The sequence below is a fragment of the Lepus europaeus genome, chromosome 7 (genome assembly GCF_033115175.1).
Source record: "Lepus europaeus isolate LE1 chromosome 7, mLepTim1.pri, whole genome shotgun sequence".
Taxonomy (NCBI): Eukaryota; Metazoa; Chordata; class Mammalia; order Lagomorpha; family Leporidae; genus Lepus; species Lepus europaeus.
In genome coordinates, this window is record NC_084833.1 from 67744564 (window position 1) to 67768083 (window position 23520).

Genomic DNA, 23520 nt, shown 5'->3' on the forward strand with positions numbered 1-23520 from the left:
AATACAATGATAAAGTATAAGCACAGTTCAGAGAAAGCATAACATCTACTTACATTAAGAAGTTGTTTTTTAGCATATGTTCTAATCTGTCCTTGGTGAGAAAACACAAAAAACAAAATTATATTCACTGCATGTAATTAACATATTTCAAGAATAGTGGCATTGGGCTTTATCCACAAAACTAATTACCTTTTGGCCAGGTGCTAAGAATTTGTGACAGAGTTCAACATCTTCAGGACAGTTTGAGAGCACCATCATTGTTGTAGACTTAAAGAGGTCCTCCATAATCTAAGAGAAATACCAGAGAACTGTCTGGTTAGGAAGTGACTCCAGATATAAAACCTATCCAGGGCTCCAGAAGGTCAGGCCTCCAGGTTTTAGCAACTAAACCCTTGGGTCTCTTAACCCCTGAATGTACTATAGCAAATGCATTCAGTTTCCCAGGCATCTCAACGTCTCATAAAGGAATAAAAAAAAAAGTTTGAATTTTTATGTTAATAGTTGTAATAGTGGTCCTGAGACGAGATGTCAAGTGAACAGATTTAACCAGCAGATGACTCTAAATTTCAACAAACTCACTTACAGAATCAGGACAATAATAATACCTAGTTTACAGGTTTGTTGTCAGAATTAAATGAGACAATCCACGCGTAAGACTTAGCTTAGTACCTGACTTGGAGAAGCATACAACAAATGTTAGTAGTTGTCAAGAGGAAGAACATTTTGAAAGGTGATTTATGCAGTCACTGGAAAATGAAAATAAACTTTAAATCTGAGCAAAATGACGCCTCTAAATATGAATGTATGCTAAAGCATAAAGTAAAAGTAACACGAAGCATTTAACACAAATCATTATATAATATTTCATTCTAACAGGGGTGTCCATAGAAAATTCATGAGAAATTAACTTGATCATATAAGAAACAGTAACTGGAGGGGCTGGCAATGTGGCTCAGCGGGTTAAGCAACCACCTGTGATGCCAGCATCCCATATGAGCACCAGTTCGCATCCCAGCTGCTCTATTTCCAATCCAGCTCCCTGCAAATGTGCCTCTGAAAGCAGCAGAAGATGGCTCAAGTGCTTGGGCCCCTCCATGCATGTGGGAGACTTGGATGGAGTTCCAGGTTCCTTGATTTGGCCTGGCCCAGTCCTGGTTGCTGTGGTCACTGGGAAGTGAACCAATGGTTCTCTCTCTCTTCTTCTGTCACTTTGCCTTTCAAATAAATAAGTAAATCTTTTTAAAAAAGATTTTAGATATATTTCCCACCCTAGTCTTTAAGACTTATTTATTTGAAAGGCAGAGTTACAGGGAGAAAAGGAGATAGAGAGATCGATCTTGTATCTGCTGGTTCACTCCCCAAATGGCTACAACAGCCAGGGCTGAGCCAGGCTGAAGTCAGGAGCCTAGAAGTCCATCCAGACCTCTCATGTAGGTAGGAGGAGCCCAAATTCTTGGGCCATCATTTGCTGCTTTGTCAGGGGCATTAGCAGGAAGCTGGATTGGAAGTAGAACAGCTGGTACTTGAACTGAAGCTCCATTATGGGATGCTGGCATTGTAAGCAGAGGCTTAACCTGCTGTAAAATCTTTTAAATGAAAACCAATGAGATCATACCATACCCTCCTAATGTATTCACAAAGACACATCATTTATAAAAAGGGCAGGTTTCTTCAAAGGCTAGGATCTTTCTTCCCTCTAATGCATCACTGGAACACCCTATGCAGGCTGGAAACACAGCGAGGGTAGAAATAGCTCCTAAATTAATTTAACATGATTAGATATAAGACAGTACTTCAATACCAAGCGACAATTCAGTAGCATTTACTGTAGATGTCTTGCTAAGTTGCACTGCATTCCTAGTTAATTCTCTTACCTTCTGTTACTATGGTCGCATGCTTCCAACTTGTCAATCTAATATAATGAAAGAAACTGATATGCATGTGGGTACAAGGCACTGGCAATGTAGAAGAGTCATCACAATTAATCTGAGGAGTGGGGAAAAAAGTTAGAATAAAAAGACGAGGCAACAGTCAAGACAAATCTGAAGGAAATAAGTAGAATTAAAGAAGAGCTTTCTCAGGGCCTTGTATTCTACATTAGGAGAGAAATGTTCAACTTCGGATTTCATGTAAAAAGTGTAAAGTACACCACTACAATTACAGAAACAGAATGTATGCATTCTAAACCAGTGGAAGAAAGGAAAGGAAAACAGAAAACTAGAGGAGGCCAGGGGACAAGGTCACTGTAGTAAGGAATAACTTGGTGGAAGGAGAAGGAAGACTGAGGATCCTTTACCTGAAGCCTCAATCACCTTCAGTCCGGCGCTGAGATAAAGGAATTACTAAGTAAATGAATGAGTTATGAAGGGTTATGTACCTCAGTCACTGAGCAGAGCAGACACATGCTAGGAGGAAAAAGATCAGGGAGGCTGGATGCCTGTATTACCGAGTGACACAATACAGCTCTCTGTAAGACAGAAACTTTGACCACTGCGGTTGTTCAATTGCTATCTTTTATAAGCAGTAAATTTCCATTTGAAGAAAAACAATCACTGGCTTTCCTAACCTTGACTTTCAGACTACATGCTATAAATATACTGGAAGAAAAGAGAAACTTAACTGAAGGGTCAGCACAACCCTAAGATGGTTTAAAATTGCAAAACAACTTAACAGGGATACCCAAGTGCTTATAGCTTATGAGTAGGAAAAATCCTTTGTTACAAACTCTGATTCAGTAATTTTTAAAAAGATTGATTTATTTGATTTGAAAAGCAGAATGACAGAGAGAGAAGGAGAGAGGGAGAGAGAGATCTTTCATACACTGGCTTATTCCCAAAATGCCTGCAAACAGCCTAGCCAGCACTGAACCAGGCTGAAGCCAGGAGCCCAGAACTCTACCTGGGTAGCAGGGACTCAAGTACCTGGGCTATCATCCACTTCTTTCCCAGAATGCATTAGTAGGAAACTGGACTGGCAATGAAGTAGTCAAGGCTCAAACCAGCACTATGACATGGGATGCAGATGTCCCAAGGGGCAGCTTAACACACTGCGTCACAATACCCACCCTTGATTCACTATTTGAGAATACACTTCACCAAGGTAATTCCACAGAATAATTTACAAAAGGGAAAAAAGAGAAGTGGGAGATTACTTTTAGGGGCGGGAACAATGTTTTCTTTTGTCTTTAGGAAAAAAAGTTTATATTCCACTGAACTAAATCATTCAATAGTGCATGCCTTGAGGACCACCCGTGGAGAATCAAGTAAATAAGAACTCAAGTAGCAAATCCCTTTCACAAAAACGTAAACATTCTTACTTAAGCGCCTATTCATTATTAGCTTCATGGAGGTCAGCATTAAGACCTGTGTAACTATGTAATGAACTGTCCAACTTGTAACAACTTTCCGGAGTGAAAAATAGAAATATTAACACTTAAGCCGTTTTATCTTTCTAGCTGGCCAAGATGAAGTTGAGTTAACCACAACTTTTCTGTCTAAGCAGGCAGACGGGGGAACGGTCACCTGGAACTAAAAAACTAATGAAGATGAACTTCACAGTTCTATTTTCCTTCCTTTGTCTCCTGGTTTTGATTTGGAGGTGAAATGCTGAATTGTTTCAGCAGTACAGGAAGCAGAACTTCTGGAAGAAAGCTCCTATTTCTAGTCAGAGACCTGGGCTATTGCCAGCCTTTGGGAAATGAACCAGTGAACACGAAATCTCTGCCTTTCCAGTAGATGAAAATAAATAAACATTTAAAATGGGCAAAATTCACAAAAACAGATTTTAGAAAATTATTCTCTGTGTTGGTCTGGTTCCTCTTATTCCTGGGTTTTAACAATCAGTGCTTGGGGCCAGCACTGTGGCTCAGTGGTTTAAGCTGTATTCTGTGATGCTGACATCCCATATCAAAGTACAAGTTTGAGTCCTGGCTGCTCTGCTTCTGATCTAGTGCCCTGCTAATGCACCTGGGGAAGGCAGTGGAAGATGGCCAACTACTTGGACCACGGCCACCCACATGGGAGACCTTGACAGTGTTCCTGGCTCTTGGCTTCATGTCTGACACAGTGTTGATCATCATGGCCATTTGGGGAGTGAACCAATGGAAGAAGATCTCTTTCTGTCTCTCTCTCCCTCTGTCAGTATGCCTCTCAAATAAGTAAGCCTCAAAAAATAAATAAGTAACCAGTGCTTAATAAATTAACCTAAAAATCTATCAACTAGGGTATCTAGAAATATTAACAAAGAGAATGAATGGAAGAAAAAGAGTGAATGACATAAAGAAATGATTCATTTCAAACATTAACATTAGATCTGAAATGGCCCACTTATCATATTTACAGGAGAATAAAAGAATTTCATGGACCTGTTGAATAGGTACAAAGCTAAAATCTGCAACTGATTCCTGCTCACAACTTACTAAAAAGATCTGCAGCTTATATTATCTATTACTCAATGTTCTTACTAATATAGCTGAGGAAATAAAATTTATTTTGCAACCACATCACAAAATAAATTACAGAGCAAAGACTTAAAATGTTTAGTAAACTCTAAAGTATGCATTGTCTTTGTAACTTTTCCCTTTGGTACCTACATTGGGCAATGGAGACAGGTTTCACTCCTTACAATACTCTCACTTCCTCACTGTCTACACAGTGAGCTCAAGTGAAAGCTGCTTAAGGAATATAATGACGCTCAGGGAGGCTCAGATCTGGAATCCCTACAGTGCAGAACAGGGTTATTTAACAGTCGCACTGCTGGTGTTTGGCGCCAGATAATTCTTTGTGTGTATGTGTGTGTATTGTGTGCACATGGAGGGGGTTGGGGGAGTGCTGGGCGCTGTAGGATGTTTTATGTTTCCTCTCACTACATGCAGGTAGCATTCACTCTTCCCACCTTTGTTCTCTCCCAAGTAGGGATAAGAAAAATGTCCCATAGGGAACACCAACCTAGATCAGTAGGAAGTGTTAAGAGGGGATGAAAGTGGATACTACAGCGTGTGGAGGGAATGCTCCTTTAGGGCCAACTGCTGTATCTGGGAACTTGGGAATGTTAACTGCTGATGATTTTTGAGTCTGTCTTTGGACACTGTCAACTCACAAATGCTGCCTTGCTTTGGGTCATATCCCTTTCAGAAACCAGCCATGTCCAATGACTGGCTGATGTGGGGAGGCACAAAGATCTATCCCTTTGTGTGTAGTCTATGTGCTGCCAAAACGAGCACTACCCCTTTGTCTTTATATGGGACAGCTGTGAAGGACCACTCCAGCTCCAAAGTTCTCCACAGAATAGGCTATGACCTCTGTAAATGCAGCACAGTTCAATTTATTTTCCTCTGCCCAATGCTACTTTCTTCCTTTCCTTTCAGGAGCTGTGTTTTGTTTTTTGTTTTTTTTTTTGACAGGCAGAGTTAGACAGTGAGAGAGAGAGAGAGAGAGAGAGAGAGAGAGAGAAAGAGAAAGGTCTTCCTTCCCTTGGTTCACCCCCCAAATGGCCGCTACGGCCAGCGTGCTGCACCGATCCGAAGCCAGGAGCCAGGTGCTTCCTCCTGGTCTCCCATGGGGTGCAGGACCCAAGCACTTGGGCCATCCTCCACTGCACTCCCGGGCCATAGCAGAGAGCTGGCCTGGAAGAGGGGCAACCAGGACAGAATCCAGCAGCCCAACTGGGACTAGAACCCGGAGTGCTGGCACCGCAGGCGGAGGATTAGCCTAGTGAGCCGCAGCACTGGCCTAGGAGCTGTTCTTGAGAATTTTTCCTAAAAACACCTCTGTCCAAAAATCTCTGCCTTAGAGTCTGTTTACTAGAAAGTTCAACCTAAGACAGGGCAATATCATGAATCTATTTGAATTGTGGAATATATTGTATTTATATTTTATTTTTTAAAGGTTTATTTTATTTATTTGAAAGGTAGAGTTACAGAGAGAGAGGGAGAAACAGAGAGAGAAGTCTTTTATCTCCTGGTTCACTACCCAAATGGCTGTAATGGCTGGGCCTGAGCCAGGCTGAAGCCAGGAGTAAGAAGCTTCTTTTGGGTCTCCCACGTGGGTACAGGGGCCTAAACACTTGGGCCATCCTCTGCTGCTTTCCCAGGAGCATTGGTAGGAAGCTGTATTGGAAACGGAGCAGCCAGGATTCAAACCAGCACCCATATGTGATGCTGGTGCTGCAGGTTGCAGCTTTAACCTGCTGCGCAACAGAGCTAGCCCCAGTATTTATATTTTAAACAGAATTGGGTAATTTATTGGGTAAATAAGAATAGAAAGATAAATACATAGAAAGGAGAACTGATAGAAATTATTGAATATATATCCCATAATTACACATCTAAACAGCAACCAAAAGTTATTATATAAAGAATTCATAATAAGTTAATAATTTTAGTACTTACTAAATGCATTTCACTGTGCTGTCTATATATGTATTATTTGCCCAATTCTCTCAACATACCTAGAGAAATTATCATTTTCACTTTACAGATAAGGAAATTGAGGACCAAAGAAATTAAGTCCTTTGTCTAAGGTCATAAAGCAAGGGAGCAATAGAACTAACAATCAAATCCTGGTCCATCCAACTCTAGGGCTGATTTTATATCTTTATACGTCCACAGCCTCCAATTAAGTTTCCCTTTGTCCCTGATTTGCTTTTGCTTTTCATTTTTTAAAAATTTTTATTTATTTTTTAGAGAGAGACAGAGAGAAAGGTCCTCCCTCCATTGGTTCACCCCCCAAATGGCCGCCACGGTCAGTGTGCTGTGCCGATCTGAAGCCAGGAGCCAGGCACCTCCTCCTGGTCTCCCATGCAGGTGCAGGGCCCAAGCACCTGGGTCATCCTCCACTGCCTTCCCGGGCCACAGCGGAGAGCTGGACTGGAAGGGGAGCAACCGAGACAAAATCCGGCACCTCAACTGGGGCTAGCACCCGGGGTGCCGGCGCCGCCATCTTGCCCCAGCCTAAGCTCCTAGAATTTAATAGGAGCCTGATATTTTTTTTTAAGATTATTATTTTTTTTTAGAGGAAGAGTTAGAGAGAGGGAGAGACAAAGAGAGAGAGAGGTCCTCCATCCACTGGTTCACTTCCCAAATGGAACAGGAAGGGAGCACACTGATAGTCCAGGAAGAGACAGTTCAATAAAAGTGGAGATACTGCAGGTTCAAGGAAGAATAGGAGAAGAAACAGCAGAGGAAACTCTTCAGGAACTAGTGATTCACAGTGGACCTGCGTGGAGAGTGTGGGAGCCCACAATTTAGGACACCAGCGGCAGAATCAACACACCAGTGCTGGAACGCGAGGTGAGCCGAACGAACCTCAATAGCTCAAGACACCGGCAGGCAAGCGGAAAGAGGAGACTAGAGGGAACAAGGCTTGAAACCCCGTGGGGAAAAGTTCACCAGGCTAACTAGAAGAGAGAGGAAAAAAGAAAAAAGTGACCGATACGGACACAAGTTTCTCTCTCTCCACTCACCTCTCAAAGGCGAGCAAGACAAAGAGCAGGCACCACTTTGGACATACATCATTAGCGGGGCGACCTCAGGTCTACACCGGCTCTCAGCCTAGCAGAAAAACCTGACTCTGGGCGGGGGTGAAATAACAGATTAGGACCTAGTGAATGTGTGGTGCTAATGAACTGAGACTGTGAAAAAAGAGATGGTGGGGGAGAGAATTCACGGAATTCACGTGAGTACTCTCCAGGGATGCTACAATTCGGTGACCTTGGCAACCCAGTGGGAGTCTGCAGGAGAATTTGAGCCCACACTGAGGGCAGCACAGATTCCCTGTGTGGTCCTTGGGAAAGAGCTTCCGATCTCTGGCTCCTGTGGGTATATCATTCGCCTGCTAACTACCTCCAATTCCGTTCAGCTGTGTGGAATTCCTTCCCTTTTGAATTAAAAAAAGAAAGAGAGAGAGATTTACCACATCTAACCTGGGAGTGTCACCTTTGGCACACCCTCAACCTTGAGGAACCAAACAGAGCTCTCAGGCCACACCCATCTCAAGCCTCTAAGGCTCCATCAAAAGCAGACAGTCCACTTAACACAGTCTAACATGTATAAGAAGAAAAAACACCACAGCGAGGGCAGAAAAATCCAAAGATATCTCCACAATGCCAAGCAACAAACGCAAAAATCGAGGAAACAAGAACAAGAAAGACATTATGACACCCCCAAATGAACAAGACACCCCAAGCCAAGATTATGAAGATGATGAGATGGAAGAAATGCAACATATGGATTTCAAAAAATTTATGATAAGAACAATTAGAAGTTTTCAAAAACAAATGCTTGAGCTACGGAATTCCTTACTGGACAGGATATAACATCTCCTTTGAGAAAATGAAATCTTAAGGAGGAATCAAAATTAAACGCAGAAACTAGTAGAACAGGAAAGTGTGATAGTGAAGAGAAATCAAAATGAAATGAAGAACTCAACAGATCAAATGACAAACACACTAGAGAGCCTTAAAAACAGAGTCAGTGAAACAGAAGAGAGAATATCAGACTTAGAAGACAGAGCACAGGAAAGTATATAGTCTAACCAAAGAAAATAAGAGGAAATTAGCAATCTAAAAAATATTGTTGGGAATCTACAGGATGCTATTAAAAAAACCAACATTCGGGTTCTAGCAGTTCCTGAAGGCATGGAGAGGGAGAAAGGATTAGAAGGCCTTTTTAGTGAGATACTTGCAGAGAACTTCCCAGGTTTGGAGAAGGACAGGGACATCCTAGTACAGGAAGCTCATAGAACCCCTAGTAAATATGACCAAAAGAGATCCTCACCACGACACGTTGTAATCAAACTCACCACAGTGAAACATAAAGAAAAGATTCTAAAATGGGCAAGAGAGAAACGTCAGATTACTCTCAGAGGATCTCCAATTAGACTCACAGCAGACTTCTCAGCAGAAACCCTACAAGTTAGAAGGGAATGGCGAGACATAGCCCAGGTACTAAGAGAGAAAAACTGCCAGCCCAGAATATTATATCCTGCAAAGCTCTCATTTGTGAATGAAGGTGAAATAAAGACCTTTCACAGCAAACAGAAACTGAAAGAATTTGTCGCCACTCTTCCAGCCCTGCAAAAGATGCTTAAAGATGTGTTACACACAGAAACACAGAAACACGGTCATCAATATGAAAGAAGGTAAAGGAAGGAAACCTCACAGCAAAAGATCACAGGGAATTCAAAGCATATATTAGAAAATATCTTTGGAAAATGGCAGGGCAAAGTTACTACTTATCAATAGTCACATTGAACGTTAATGGCCGAGAAAGTATGGTTAACTGAGGTTACTAAAAACAAAAAGCAATTCAAATCAATTGGCAATTTACAAAAAGAGTTTAAAGACTTTAAAAGCTATTATTAAAATTGCTATATTGGTCTATTATGTTATGTTATATGTGTGTACATACTGTATGTCTACATGGGAAAATTTTATTAAGAGTTTTATTTTAATTGGCTTATAGATAAGATTGTTCATAAATTTAAGCTGCTAAAATTAATCAAAGATACGTTTTAATTCGTGTGACCTGAATCTCTGTATCATGTTTTATACTTGTTGGTAGAAAGAAACTAAAAACATTTTATATGTTTGTACTTAAGTTTACTGGTTAAACAAACTACACCATGTTAGATATTTAAGAGGTGTTTCCAAATACATGATTCTTAAAATTTATAGAAGGCATTGGACCTTCTGGTAAATGTTTTCTTAAGTTGTTATCTAATGGTTGAAACTGTTTGCTAAGTTTTCATGTGATATTGCTATTGTCAGCAAGCGATCTAGGACTTGCTCCCTCATTTCTCTATTCTAAGCCCAACTTGTTCTTTCATTTCTCTATTCTCTTCAAGGTAGGAAACTAATTCTATTATGAAGGAATCTGTAGGACGCACAATTTAATCTTTAAACCTTATAAAAGAGATGGCTAACATTTTTCTGTAATAGCATAGCCAAAATAAGAGCTTAAATTATAATCTCATAGCTGGATTTACTTCGCCATCAGTGAAGTAAACAGTAAGTAGAAAAAAACCTCCCTTTCAGACCAAAGGGAAAGAAAGTTTTAAAGTGAGAATACAATTTTCCTCATGGGCATTGTCTACCTTAGAAAAACTACTACAGAACATGCCTGTGACTATAGATTTGTAGTTTAGGCCACCAAAGATTAGAGATGGGACTTGGGCACTCCCTTGACTTGCATCCTCTGGTCTGCTTTAACACAAACCAGGAGGAAAAGAAAGCTCGGCATCAGAAGCAATGGGTGGCAGGCCTATTAGTGGCTGATCTGTACAGTGATCTGCCCTCAAGGAGACCCAACAGGCCAGTCTACTGCAGTGGCTTTCAATGTGGTAAGCCTAGGCTTCAGCAGAAGTCAGCTTGTGAAGAGCCCTGGCAGCTATGCCAAGAGTTGAGTCACTGGAAATGGACCTGCTCTGGAGTTGAAGGATGCCCAGGTCAGAGCCACAGATCTTATTGGCTCTAAGCTGAAAAGTCCTTCACTCAGCCCAACTTCCAAAGTGACCACTGCAGCTGAGGGGACAGCCAAGTAGGGTCAGCAACATTGCAGGCAGAACTGTAAATTTCTTGTTAGAGATGCCACCTGCCTTTACCTGGCCAGCTCTCCTCCCAGGCCAGCCAAATAATGAAAGTCAACAGAGTGCCTTCCCCTAGGAGGTTCACCCCTCCCTTAGGATATACCCCATGTGAAGAGATAGATAGGTCTGGGCCTCTTAACTTACAAGGCCTAAAGCCCAACAGATTATTATCAAGCCCCTTCTGTCAGGTTCTATTTGCTTCTCAATCAGAAAACTTAATTATAGCTTAGACAGCACCTTTCTTAGCTCCTCTAATAATGACTCTGTCCTTTGTTCTAGACCCTGTCTAGCGCACTTGGCCCTCACTCCTTCGTAATCATAACCTCTACTCTACCACCAATGGCTCTACCCCCAACCTGTGTGTACTGATGGTCCTCTTCCCCACTTAATGCTGTATAATAGTTCAAAATTTCTCTACAGACAAACCCCTCTACCTACAAAAGATGAGTGACTTTTCTCCCAGTTTTGGCTGGAATCAGCTTTCCGGTCTGTTGGGTGTTCCCCAATAAACCATTTCCCTTAAAAAAAAAAAAAAAAAAAGAGGGAGGTGCCTTTCTCTGAAGGGAGGAGAGAACTTCCACTTTGACTATGACCTTGTCTAAATATGATCAGAGTGAACTCGGAAGGCTTCCATAGCCTTGGCAACTCAGGACGGGAGCCTAGGGTGGTTACTGGCGCCATAAACTAGAGTGTCAATTTGTTGGGTCAACAACAGGAGTCACCGTGCACTTGCTCCTCATGTGGGATCTCTGTCCTTAAACTGCTATACATTGTGATTTAATGCTATAAATAATACTCAAACAGTATGTTTCACTTTGTGTTTCTATGTGGGTGCAAACTGTTGAAATCTTTACTTAATATATGCTAAATTGATCTTCTGTATATAAAGAGAATTGAAAATGAATCTTGATGTGAATGGAAGGGGCAAGGTAGTGGGAAAGGGGAGGGTTGCAGGTGGGAGGGAAGTTATGGAGGGGGAAGCCATTGTAATCCATAAGCTGTACACTGGAAATTTATATTCATTAAATAATAGTTTAAAAAAAAAGTGCAACTTGAAAGGAATACAAGTGCAATTTCCCCACCTTGGAAGGACAAAGGCCTTCTAGGATACTTGGATATGCTGGTCAATGAGCCAAACTAACTGAGGTACTTAATGAAGGATTCAAGGAGGTGAAAAGTTAACAAATGGAACTGAACATCTTTGCTACAAAGTTCAATGTGGAACCAGTTAATGTGCCTGATCACCTACAATCTCCCCTGCTTGAGTTTTATAAACATTAAATAAGTAGTGATGAGTTTCCTACTTTGAGGTGATCTACATTAAAATATGCATCTGTACTGGGAATAACTTCCTGCTACAAGCAGTTCTTTTCAAAACGTATCACTGCAGAGTCAACCATGCCCCACAGTGACCAACAAAGATCATCATCAGCTAGTATCACCCACTTCAAAGAGAAGCAGTTCCAGCTATCACCTAGGTGTAAATTAATGAAATGTTTGACCAAATACAGCAAACTAATTAAAAAAAAACATTTATTTATTTGAAAGGTGGAGTTACAGAGAATAAGAGATAGAAGCAGAGAGAGAGATCTTCCACCCCTAGTTCACTCCCCAAATGTGAACAGCCAGGGCTGAACCAGTGTGAAGCCAGGAACCTGGAGCTTCATTTGGGTCTCCCATGTGGGTGCAGGGCCCAGGCATTTGGACCATTTTCCATTGCTTTCCCAGACATATCAGCAGGGAGCTGGGTTGGAAGTGCAGCAGCCAGTACTTAAACAGGGGTCCATATAGGAATGCTGGTGCTGCAGTCAGCTGCTTAACCTTCTACACCATAGTGCCAGCCCCACAAACTAATTTTTAAGTTGCTAACTTGTATGGTCTACAAATGATGTCATAAATATCTAAATGGCCCTTGGCAGGAAAAAGGTTCCCCACTCCTGCTGTAGATGTTTACAAAACTATCAAGATGTTTTACTTAGTTTCCTAGCAAGTAAGAGCTACTATTTACTGAGCCTGCCCGGGTTCCAGATCCCAGATTAAGTAATTTATATCAGATTCATTATTTGATTCACTACTCACAAAAGCCTTATGAAATAAGTAAAATTATTCTTAGTTTACAGTTGAGTAGTCTAAAGATGTTCATGAAGTTAGGTAATTTCATAGCAAAGCTAATGGAAGAGCTGGGACATGAACTTAAATTTTTCTGAATCTTGTCTGTATTGCACTAAGGTGTTTGGTGTTAATTAAACCAAGTAGCTTTCATTTGCATTCAAAGAATGCCTATAAAACATAGATACACTAGGTAAAAAAATATACAGAAGTATTTTTTTTAAGAATTACTCATTTATCTGAAAAGCAGAGCAACTCTGGGAGAGGGAAAAGGAGATGGAGAGAGAAGTAAGGAAAGAGGGAGAGGGAAGAAAACAGAGAGGGAGAGAAAGAGGGAGGAAGGGAGGGTAAGAGAGAGACAGAGATCGATCTCCCAGCCACTGGTTCATTCCCCAAAAGGACCTCAACAACCTGGGCTGGGCCAGGCTGAAGCCAAGAGCCTAGAACTCCATCCAGGTTTCCCACATGCCTGGCAGGAACCCAAGCACTTAGCCATCATCTGCTGCTTTCCCAGGTGCAGTAGCAGGAAGCTGGATCAGAAGTGGAACACCTGGGATTTGAACCAGCATTCTGATAAGGGATGCTGGTGTCAAAGGTAGCAGCCTAACCCCCTGTACCACAAAGCTGGCCCTACAGAAACATTTTTAATGTTACAGATACCTGAGATTTATATACCTGGTATTTTAAAAATTGTGTACCTACCTGTGTGAGATCTTGAAGATTCTCAATAAAAGAAATCTCTGCTTCCACCATATAGAACTCTGCCAGGTGTCTCCGGCTCTGAGAATTCTCAGCTCGGAATGTTGGGCCAAAGGTGAACACCTGAGTGAAAGCGCTGCAATTCAAGATTGAGAATGTAAACATAGGATCCACAGGAGTAGCTAGAGCTATGTAAAATACTCTGCAAGCTCATGCCTCTGTCTTGTCCACAAACCCACATATATTAGCTACTATATTTCTCTAATGGGTGATAATAATAGTTTCATTAAAAATGTTACATTTATAGAAACCATTTTATCCAAAAGGAATCTGCAACTGCTTTACAAACCCTATGGTTTACTAAATATAGAAACATCACCACTTCTGGGTACACTCTACTGCAGCTGCCTTAAACAGCAGGCAACTGCATTTCATAGCAATCAAGAACAAAGTAAAGGAAAAATACCACAGCCCAAGACCTACATGATGAAAATTAAAATTTATGTGGAAAAGGTGTTCTCATTTATCTTTTTAAATACATGAAAAATGTATCGGATACGCATGACAATTCACCTTATTTCAAGCCTACTCAAGTCCTTTACAACCACCCAAGTCTGTCAAAAAATGCTGAATGACCCCTGAAATTCGGGGGTGAGGAAAAGTTTTGAGGAATTATCTAGTTTGCTATCTGGATTTCTAGGGCCAGAGCCCAACCTCCACAATGTATTTTTAAATTCCCACAAGGAAGCATACAAGGAACCTTCATTCTAAGGTTTGTGGCTGTCCTCATACGGACGCAGGGCAACTGAAATCGAGCACATGAGGGAACTTCAAAATGTTTGTGGAAAAATGGAATCACAACATAAATTTATTTTGGTGCAAATTCGAAATCCATGAATAGTCTTTTCATAAAACAAATTTTCAATGAATTTTCTGACAAGCCCTTGTATGCATGGATCTCAAAATTTTTTTGCATCAAAATAAACTTTTTAAAAAGATTTATTTACTTGAAATTCAGAATTAGAAAGAAGGAGAGGTAGAGAGAATCCATTAGTTCACTCCCCAAATGGCTGCAACAGCCGGAACTGTACCAATCCGAAGTCAGGAGCCAGGAGTCTCTTCCAGGTCTCCCATGTGGGTGTAGGGGCCCAAAGACTTGGGCCACCTTCTACTGCTTTCCCAGGCCAGAGGAGAGAGCTGGATTGGAAGTGGAGCAGCCAGGACTCGAACTGGCACCCATGTGGGATGCCGACACTGCAAGCAGCGGCTTTACCCACTATGCCACAGTGCCAGCCCCCAAAATAAACTCTTAATTCTATTTTTCAAGAACTTTTGGAAGTACCCTTGAACAGGTAGTAATGAGTATTTCTTGAGGGTCTAATCTTAAAGGTTTGCAGAGAAAAGCAAGAGGTTTGAGGCTCCTTAGCTGGATCCTGAGCATTCTTCATTTGTTTGTCATTAAACAACAGTAATATAAAAAACAGATGGATTCTGTATATCTCTATCTCTATCTCTATCTATCTATCTATCTATATACATATACATATACATGTTTGCCCATTTAAAAAAACATTCTGGGAAATTAAGCAGTAGAATAATTACAGTGGGGAAAATTCATTTTTTTCTTTCAAAAGGCCATTTCAGTTAAGACCCAGTTGGTAAGAAGCTTAGGAACTTAGGAATTTCTGTTTTCATTGTACTGCCACCTTTCTGAGACCATGACCAGTGAGCCTCCAAGAACCCATTTTTAATGGGAAAAAATAAATAGTAGGAACTAAACAATACCATTATGCTTATTTGTCTCCCAAGATTCAAACCTAAACTTGCACATTAGAATATTCCTGAAAAGACTGAATCTACCGGCCGGTGCCGTGGCTCACTAGGCTAATCCTCCGCCTTGCGGCGCCGGCACACTGGGTTCTAGTCCCGGTCAGGGCACCGATCCTGTCCCGGTTGCCCCTCTTCCAGGCCAGCTCTCTGCTGTGGCCAGGGAGTGCAGTGGAGGATGGCCCAAGTGCTTGGGCCCTGCACCCCATGGGAGACCAGGAGAAGCACCTGGCTCCTGCCATCGGATCAGCGCGGTGCGCCAGCCGCAGCGTGCTACCGCGGCGGCCATTGGAGGGTGAACCAACGGCAAAAGGAAGACCTTTCTCTCTGTCTCTCTCTCTCTCACTGTCCACTCTGCCTGTCAAAAATTAAAAAATAAAAATAAAAAAATAAAGACTGGATCTACCTTGTGCAAGACAAAAACCCTTGCTCTGCTTTCATAAATAATGAGCATACTGCTTTTACTTTTACACCTCCCCCAGCTTTCTTTTTTTTTTTTTTAAAGGATCATTTTTTATTTCTTTGAAAGACAAGAGTTACAGAGAGAGAGGTAGAGCCAGAGAGACAGAGGTCTTCTGTTCCGCTGGTCACTTCCCAAATGACTGCAACGGCCAGAGAAGCCAGGAGCCAAAGTTTCTTCCAGGTCTCCCATGTGGGTGCAGGGGCCCAAGGACATGGGCCACCTTCTACTGCTTTCCCAGGCCACAGCAGAGAGCTGGATTGGAAGTGGAAGTGGAAGCCACCAGGACTTAAACCGGCTCCCAAATGAGATGCCAGCGCTGCAGGTTGGGGCTTTAATTCACTGCACCACAGCGCCAGTCCCCCAGCTTTCTAATCTGTTAATTCACCCAGTCACCCAAGCCAGACCTCACCCGCCCCTCAATGCTCACGTGTCCCACATCACACGGATCACAACATTCAGTTGTTTACACCTTGGAAAACTCTCTCAAATCTCAGGACGCTTCTTCAGCTCCACAGCTGCTGTCAGTATAAACCATTGTCGCTTGCTTGGAAAAATAACAGCTTTTTAACTGGTGCCTGCCATCTGTCTTCCTCTGGCCCCAAACTACTACAAGTTTGCAAGCTCAAATCTAATTACATCAGCCCTAATTTAACAATCTTCAAGGATTCCCCACTGCCAAAGGAAAAAATCTGAACTCCTCATTTGGACTCCAGCTTCCCTCACATGGCCTTTCCCCCCTCTGACCTTGCATCCAGCTGCATGCCTTTAAGCCTCTACATGGCTGTTCTCTGCTCTGCAATGGCCCCTCCCTCCCCTGGCTCCTTTCTCTCTAAATGGCAAATTCTCATCCATCCTCCAAGTTTTGGCTTCACTTTCTCTCTGAAATCTTACCACACACCCCCAGCCCCCACTGAATAGAACTATAACCTTCTCCATATATTTATTATACAGAACATTTTGCATTGAAATGTAATTATGTAGTTAAAGCATTTTTCTCCCCCCAGTAAGCTATGAAATTTTCCAGAACAGGAATCATGTTTTATTCATATTTGCATTGCCAGTGCTGGAGATAAAACAGGTGTTCCTGCTGAGTGAATGAGTACTAACGATGATGACAGTGGCTTCCTCAGTTGTAAACTGGAAAAGCACAACTTCCTCACAAACAGTGACATTACAAATATAGCAAAATACTCAGACACGTTTGACTGACATCCTTGCTCGGTATCTAAAATGGGTCAAATAATCTAGATGTGTCCCAAACAATAAAGTAAAAAAATCACAGGATCTCAAGTTTCCAATCTGTGACTATACCGTCTCTACATATTTTGGCAACAGTGTGAAGGTAGTTTGAAAATTTCATAGCAAATGGATTTTAAAAAGTTTACTTTGGTGCAAGACAATTTTTGAAATTCATGCAGATTTTTCATTGTATGCATTTTCATGAACTTTTAGAAGAACCCTTGTATTTATGGATTTCAAAGATTTTTGCACCAAAATAATTACCTTCTACTTCCATTTTCCATGAACATTTAAACTTTATTTATTTGAAGGGGGCAAAGCAAGAGACAGAAACAGAGATGGAGCTGTCCTCTCCACTAGTTCACTTGCCAAATGCCCACAACAGCCATGGCTGAGCCAAGAGTGGGAACTCAAATCAGGTTTCCCATGTGGATGACAAGCACCCAACTGTTTGAGCCATCACCTGCTATCTCTTGGAATGTGCATTAACAAGAAGCTGGAATTGGGAGCAAAGCCAGAACTTGAACCCAAGCACTATGATACTGGAAGCAGGTATTCCAACTGGCATCTTAACCACTATGCAAAATGTTTTCTTCAATTTTCTATGTACTTTTTGAAGCATCCTCATACATTTAAATAAATGACACTTCTTTCCAGGACTGCATTGCATCTCAAGAAACTACATATACCAACATTCAATGTTAACTAACAATAATTGTGTATATGAATGTTAACTTATATAAAACGACATTTCTTTCTGGGATTGTATCATAAAAAATTGTATAAACCAATGTTAACAGCAAAAGATATTTTATTGGAAACTTCCAAGGCATACACATATATGTGGCATAGTAGAAATTTATTTTGGGGGCCCTGAGACACAGCGAAGGCTAATCTAAATGGTGCTCAGAAGAGAAATGCTACATGTCATGAAGTACTGAGTACAGAGGAAACTATAGTTTCTAAAAAACCCTCCAAATTCAAATCACAAGGGCATCTGCTTCTCAAATGGTAATTTCATGTAGGTTGCTCCAGAATGAGTAGCAATAGGGATTTTTTAAAAAGATTTATTTACTTATTTGAGACTGAAAGAGAGTGAGAGCGAGAGCACTGCCACCCGCTGGTTCACTCCCCAAATTGCTGCAACAACCAAGGCTGGGCCAGGTCAAAGCCAGAAGTTTCTTCTGGGTCTCCTACTTGGGTGCAGGGGCCCAAGCACTTGGGCTGTCCTCTACTGCTTTCCCACAAACATTAGCAGGGAGCTGGATCAGAAGTGGAGCAGCCAGGACTCAAACTGGATTCTGTAGGCTGTAGCTTTAACCCACTGCACCACAGCACTGCCCCATAAAAGTAGTGACATGGGGGCAAGCATTGTGGCCTAGTGGGTTAGGCTACCTCCTGTGAGGCTGGCATCCCCACATGGGCATCAGTTCGAGTCCCAGCTGCTCCACTTCCAATCCAGCTCCCTGCTAATGTGCCTGGGAAGGTAGCTCACTGAAAGAAAAGGTCCCTCCTTTCTATCTTTTAAAAAGGTTTATTTATTTTTTTGAAAGGCAGACTTAAAACTAGAGAGGAGAGGAGGATGGAGACAGAGAGAGCGAGAGAGAGATCTTTCAACCGCTGGTTCATTCCGCAAATGGCTGGGGCTGAGCCAGGCCAAAGCCAGGAGCCAGGAGCCAGGAGTTTCTTTCTGGTCTCCCACATGGATGCAGATACTCAAGCACCTGGGTCATCTTCTGCTGCTTTCCCAGGCACATTAGCAGGGGGCTGAATTGGAAGTGGAGCATCTAGGTCATGAACCAGAGCCCATATGGGATGCAAGTGTCACAGGAGGCTTAACCTGCTATGCTACAATGCCAGCCCCCCAAGTTCATTTTTATAGTTAATAAATAATGTATTATTACTTACATTTTTCCAAAATAGGAAATTGAAAGTCAGAGAGGTTAAGAAGCTTCCCCAAAATCACAGTCATAGCTTAGTGAGAGGTGGAGGCCAGATTCAAATACAGATCTGACTAAAGCTCACAGCCTCAACTATGATATTAACAGTAGTGTTGTCTTGTAACACTTATAAGTTCAATACATCCTCTCCTTCTCAAAGTTAACCAGGGTAAGTTTAACTTATTTCCTTTCCTTATGAGTAGCTTATTTACTTTAGGATATGTTTTCTTCAGAATGAGAAAGGTAAGTTCTCATCAACATTTTCCAGCCTTGGCAAGTCATTTAGCCTTTCTGGTCTTCAAATTCTTACAGGGAAGGGCTGGTGTTGTGGCACAGTGGGTTAGGCCACATGCAATGCTGACATCTCATATGAGCGCTCTGATCCGGCTCCCTGGATAGTGTGCCTGGGAAAGCAACAGAAGACGGCCCAAGTACTCGGGGTCCCTGCCACCGATATGAGAGACCTGGATGGAGTTTCAGGTTCTTGGCTTCGGCCTGGCTCAGCCCTGGCCATTGCAGCTATAGCAGATGGAAGAGCTCTCTTGTGTGTAACTCTGCATTTCAAATAAAATAATTACATTTTAAAAAATATTTATTTATTTATTTAACTTGAAAGGCAGAGTTAGACAAAGGGAGAGATCTCCCATCTGCTGGTTCAGTCCCTTCCCCAAATGTCTACAACGGCCAGGGTTAGGCCTGGGCAAAGCCAGGAATCAGGAGCTTCTTCTGGGTCTCCCACATTGTGCAGGGGCCCAAGCACTTGAGCCATCTTCTGCTGCTTTCCCAGGCACGTGAGCTGAGAGCTAGGTCGGAAATGGAGAAGCTGTGACTGGAACAGGCACACATATGGGATGCCAGTGCTTCACGCAGTGGCTTAATCCACTATGCCACAATGCCAGCCCCATCTAATATTTTTGCAATAATTTTATCTCTAGATCCATGTGACACTGCTCTTATTTTAATTTATGCTGATTTTTTCCTGTTTTTCACTGACAAGAAAGCCATCTGCAGTAAGGCTTGAACCAACATCTAAAATAAGATGCAAGAACAAGGCCATTTCTAAAATAAGACATAAAAACCAGGTGAAAGGCCAGTACTGCTGTGAGAAGAGACCAGCAGAAAAAGAAAACACTCAGCACTAAAAACCATTCTTGTGCCAAATTATGCAGAAAGGAAAGCTATATAAGGAAAGTCCGTGAGCTGAAGTTGATATTTAAGATAACACAAGTATATTCAATGCACATCAGTCAAGACAGCTACAAAAATGGTTTTCTAGAAAAAAAATTATCAAAAGGTTCTACAAAGGCCCCTCTCTTCCTTGTGTGCAGTTTTACGAAGCCCTCACATTGGTAAGTGTATTGATGTGAAAAGGTCACTGAATGCTGGCCATTTATTCTTTCTGGCCCTCAAATTTAAAAGCTATTCTTCAAATTTTGAAAGAACAGAGGAATTGCTGCTCTTTAGCTGGGGAAGAACTTATTCAGCACAAGACTGATCAGCAGCTTTCCCTACACCTTCCCCATCACCCCTAACCTCTGGATCACTTCTCTACTGACAGTTCAGTAAGAGGTCACTGAACTAAAGTGAACTCACAGGCAGCTTTAAACTCCTTTTTAAAACAGTCTCTGCCAAGTGGGTCTCAGGAAAGGATTATCTCTGACTTTGGTTTTACATCCACTAGATTATCAATACTGTAACATATGCCATTCATTGTTTCTACATGTCTAACCAAGTAGACCCCAGGCACCTACTTCCCAGCTTCCTGCTTTCCCTCTATCTTGTAACACACGTGGTGGAAGGATGCAACAGAGGGGAACCCTCACCACGTCAACAATCCACTTCACCATTTCAGGACTCTTTAGGGAGCATGCATCTAAAATCTAAAAGTTCTTCCTCACCATTATTGCCAAATACATCCCCCAAATTAATTTTTTTAATGTCCTTAATATTTTATTTGGAACTGAATTTGAGTCCCAAGAAAAATTTACTTTTAATTGTACAACTAAATTCAAAATTTCAGGGACTGGCATTATTTTGCAGCAGGTTAATCCATCCTGTGCAATGCTGACTTCCCATACTGGGAAGCCGGTCTGAGTTCCAGCTGCTCTGTTTCTGATCCAGCTCTCTATTAATGTACCTGGGAAGGCAGCAGATGATGGCCCAACTAATTAGGCCCCTGCAGCCCACATTGGTGGCTCCTGGCTTCAGTGCGGCCCATTGTGGCCTTTTGGAGAGTGAACCAGCAGATGGAAGATCCTCTGTCTCAGACTCCCTCCCTCTCTCTGTCACTCTACCTTCCGAATGAATAAAACTAAGTCTTTTTAAACAAATTCCACAGAACCTGACAACATTTCTGCAAGGGGGTGGAAGGCTGGCTATCCCTCTCTGAAGAGATGACATTTGAGAAAGGTATTTCAGCAAAAGGAATACAAACACACAGATCCTACAGTAGGAAGCATAGCAAATATAAAGAATTACAGTAGGCCAGTGGCCAGATAAATGGTAAGAGATGAAGTCAAAAGGTAAAAAGAGACCAGAACATGGAGGGTCTTCCTTGTAAGCCACGGAAAGGAGTGACTGGATTTTATCTGATTATCCATTTTTTCTTTTTAGAGGATTTATTTACTTATTTGAAAGACAGAGTTACAGAAAAGCAGAGGCAGAGAGAGAGAGAGAAAGGGAAAGAGAGAGGTCTTCCATCCACTCCTCAAATGGCTGCAATGGCCAGAGCTGGGCAGGAAGTGGAACAGCTGGGTCTCGAACTGTTGCCCATATGGGATGCCGGCACTGCATGTGATGGCTTTACCCAGTACTCCACAGCACCGGTCCCTATATGATTATCTTTGAAATCTCCCTTCACTTGAAATATTTAGCACTGCATTCTAGTTTCCATATTTCCCTGACTTGTGTTTTTCGTATCACATGTTTCTTGCTCTAGCCCTTCCTTAAACACCAGCATTCCTCCAAACATAGCTACAGACCACCCACTTTTTTCACTGTACACTCTCTTCCAAAGTAATCTACTTCAGCCAATGATTCCAACTCACTGCTGACTGGCAGACAGCTCACACATGTATACTTTCTGCCCAGACCTCTGCCTGCGCTCCAGAAGCAGACATCAGCCTGCTGAGTCGATCCTTTTCCTGCTCAGAAACAGAACTCATGCTTGCCCCGCCTCAGCCTTGGCTTCAGTCTTTTCCCAGCCTTCCTAGGTCAATCCTTGCAGTACGTTCTTTAGTAACACCGTGTACTTCTAAGCATAGTACCTTTCAAAATGAAAGCTTTTACGTATATTATTTGTTTCATGGCTATCTCTATTAGACTGTAAATTTCACAAACTACTGTATCTGTATTCTTGTTGTTCATTGTGGTATCTTCAGTGTCCACCAGCACTCAGCATATACAACTAATGTTTGTCGAATATGCAAACAACTTGTTTTCTACAAAACATGCTGACTGGCAAAAATGAACCTTAAAACAGCACTGGGCCAGGGATGAGGAACAGGACTAAGAAGAGGAAGACAGAAAACATATGAGTTACTAAACCAAAAATTCTGCTTATTCTCTGAAACAGCTGGTCACAGAAAGCACCAGTAGTTAACATAATCAGTTTTTTTTAATTGTCCTCGGATAGAGGATGTATCAGATATTAAACTGATAAGAACAGATACTACACTTGATCTTAGCCAAAAGGCCGAGAAGCGATAACATAATCAGTTTTTAACAGTCACTGACCATATTGTTCAAAGGTAAACTTTTGAAAAGAACTTGATCAGGTGAACTTCTCTAATTAGGAAAAGCTTTATTTTTTGAAAAATTATAATATTAGTACAGTAAAAAAATTACCTTAAGTCTATTCTATGTAAGCATAGCAGTGCATGATTCTTTGGCCTCTGTCAGAGTGAGGCACCCCTTCATTCTTGCAGACATGGACTTGTGAGAGTAGCAGTTGATTGGATATGATGTCCTAGGAAAGACATTATTCCAAAGGACCACAGTTTGCTGCCTGTTTTTTCTCATGTCTCAAGACACCAAAACAACCTCTGTCAAGAAAGAGAGGTAATTTTGTCAACTGTATTTACTCATATTGAAATTATCCCCTCTCTGCCTCTCCTCTATTTAACTCTGACTTTCAAATAAATAAATAAATCCTTAAAAAAAAAAAAAAAAAAAAAAAAAAAGGCCGGCTCTGTGGCACAGTGGGTTAAACGCTCTGGCCTGAAGCGCCAGCATCCCATTTGGGTGCTGGTTCGAGACCCAGCTGCTCCACTTCCAGTCCAGCTTTCTGCTATGGCCTGGGAAAGCAGTACAATATGGCCCAAGTCTTTGGGCCCCTGTACCTACATGGGAGACCCGGAAGAAGCTCCTGGCTCCTGGCTTCGGATTGGCACAGCTCCAGCAGTTGCTGCCAATTGGGGAGTGAACCATCGGATGGAAGTCCCTCCCCCCCCCCCCCCCGTGTAATTCTGACTTTCAAATAAATAAATATTAAAAAAAAAGGAGTTATCCCTCGTACATAGCATATATTTAGTGGTCCTTGCTTTGAGAGACACTAAAGAGAACAGCTTGTAGGCAGTTCTACTAATTTAAATACATGTCTGACATAGTGTTTGAGTCTACAAAGATTTCAAGGATGATCTTTTCTGAGGCTTGCTACTCC

General features: G+C 41.9%; 1 protein-coding gene and 1 non-coding gene across 7 annotated transcripts in view; both read right to left on the reverse strand.

The window, feature by feature from the left end:
* The window catches only part of NARS2 (asparaginyl-tRNA synthetase 2, mitochondrial), a 149435-nt gene that overhangs the window by 35210 nt on the left and 90705 nt on the right, over positions 1-23520 (reverse strand). For 5 of the 6 annotated variants that reach the window (XM_062196781.1, XM_062196777.1, XM_062196776.1 and 2 more), the window contains 3 exons: positions 13395-13527; positions 190-288; positions 54-91 (listed from right to left, as the gene is read on the reverse strand). In XM_062196781.1, the coding sequence (XP_062052765.1) occupies positions 54-91; positions 190-288; positions 13395-13527 (270 nt within the window). The remainder of the gene's footprint in view (positions 1-53; positions 92-189; positions 289-13394; positions 13528-23520) is intronic. The other variant, XM_062196780.1, reaches the window with a different exon arrangement.
* Positions 22375-22566, reverse strand: LOC133765002 (U2 spliceosomal RNA). Its single transcript, XR_009866559.1, has one exon. It is a non-coding gene; the product is annotated as a U2 spliceosomal RNA (small nuclear RNA).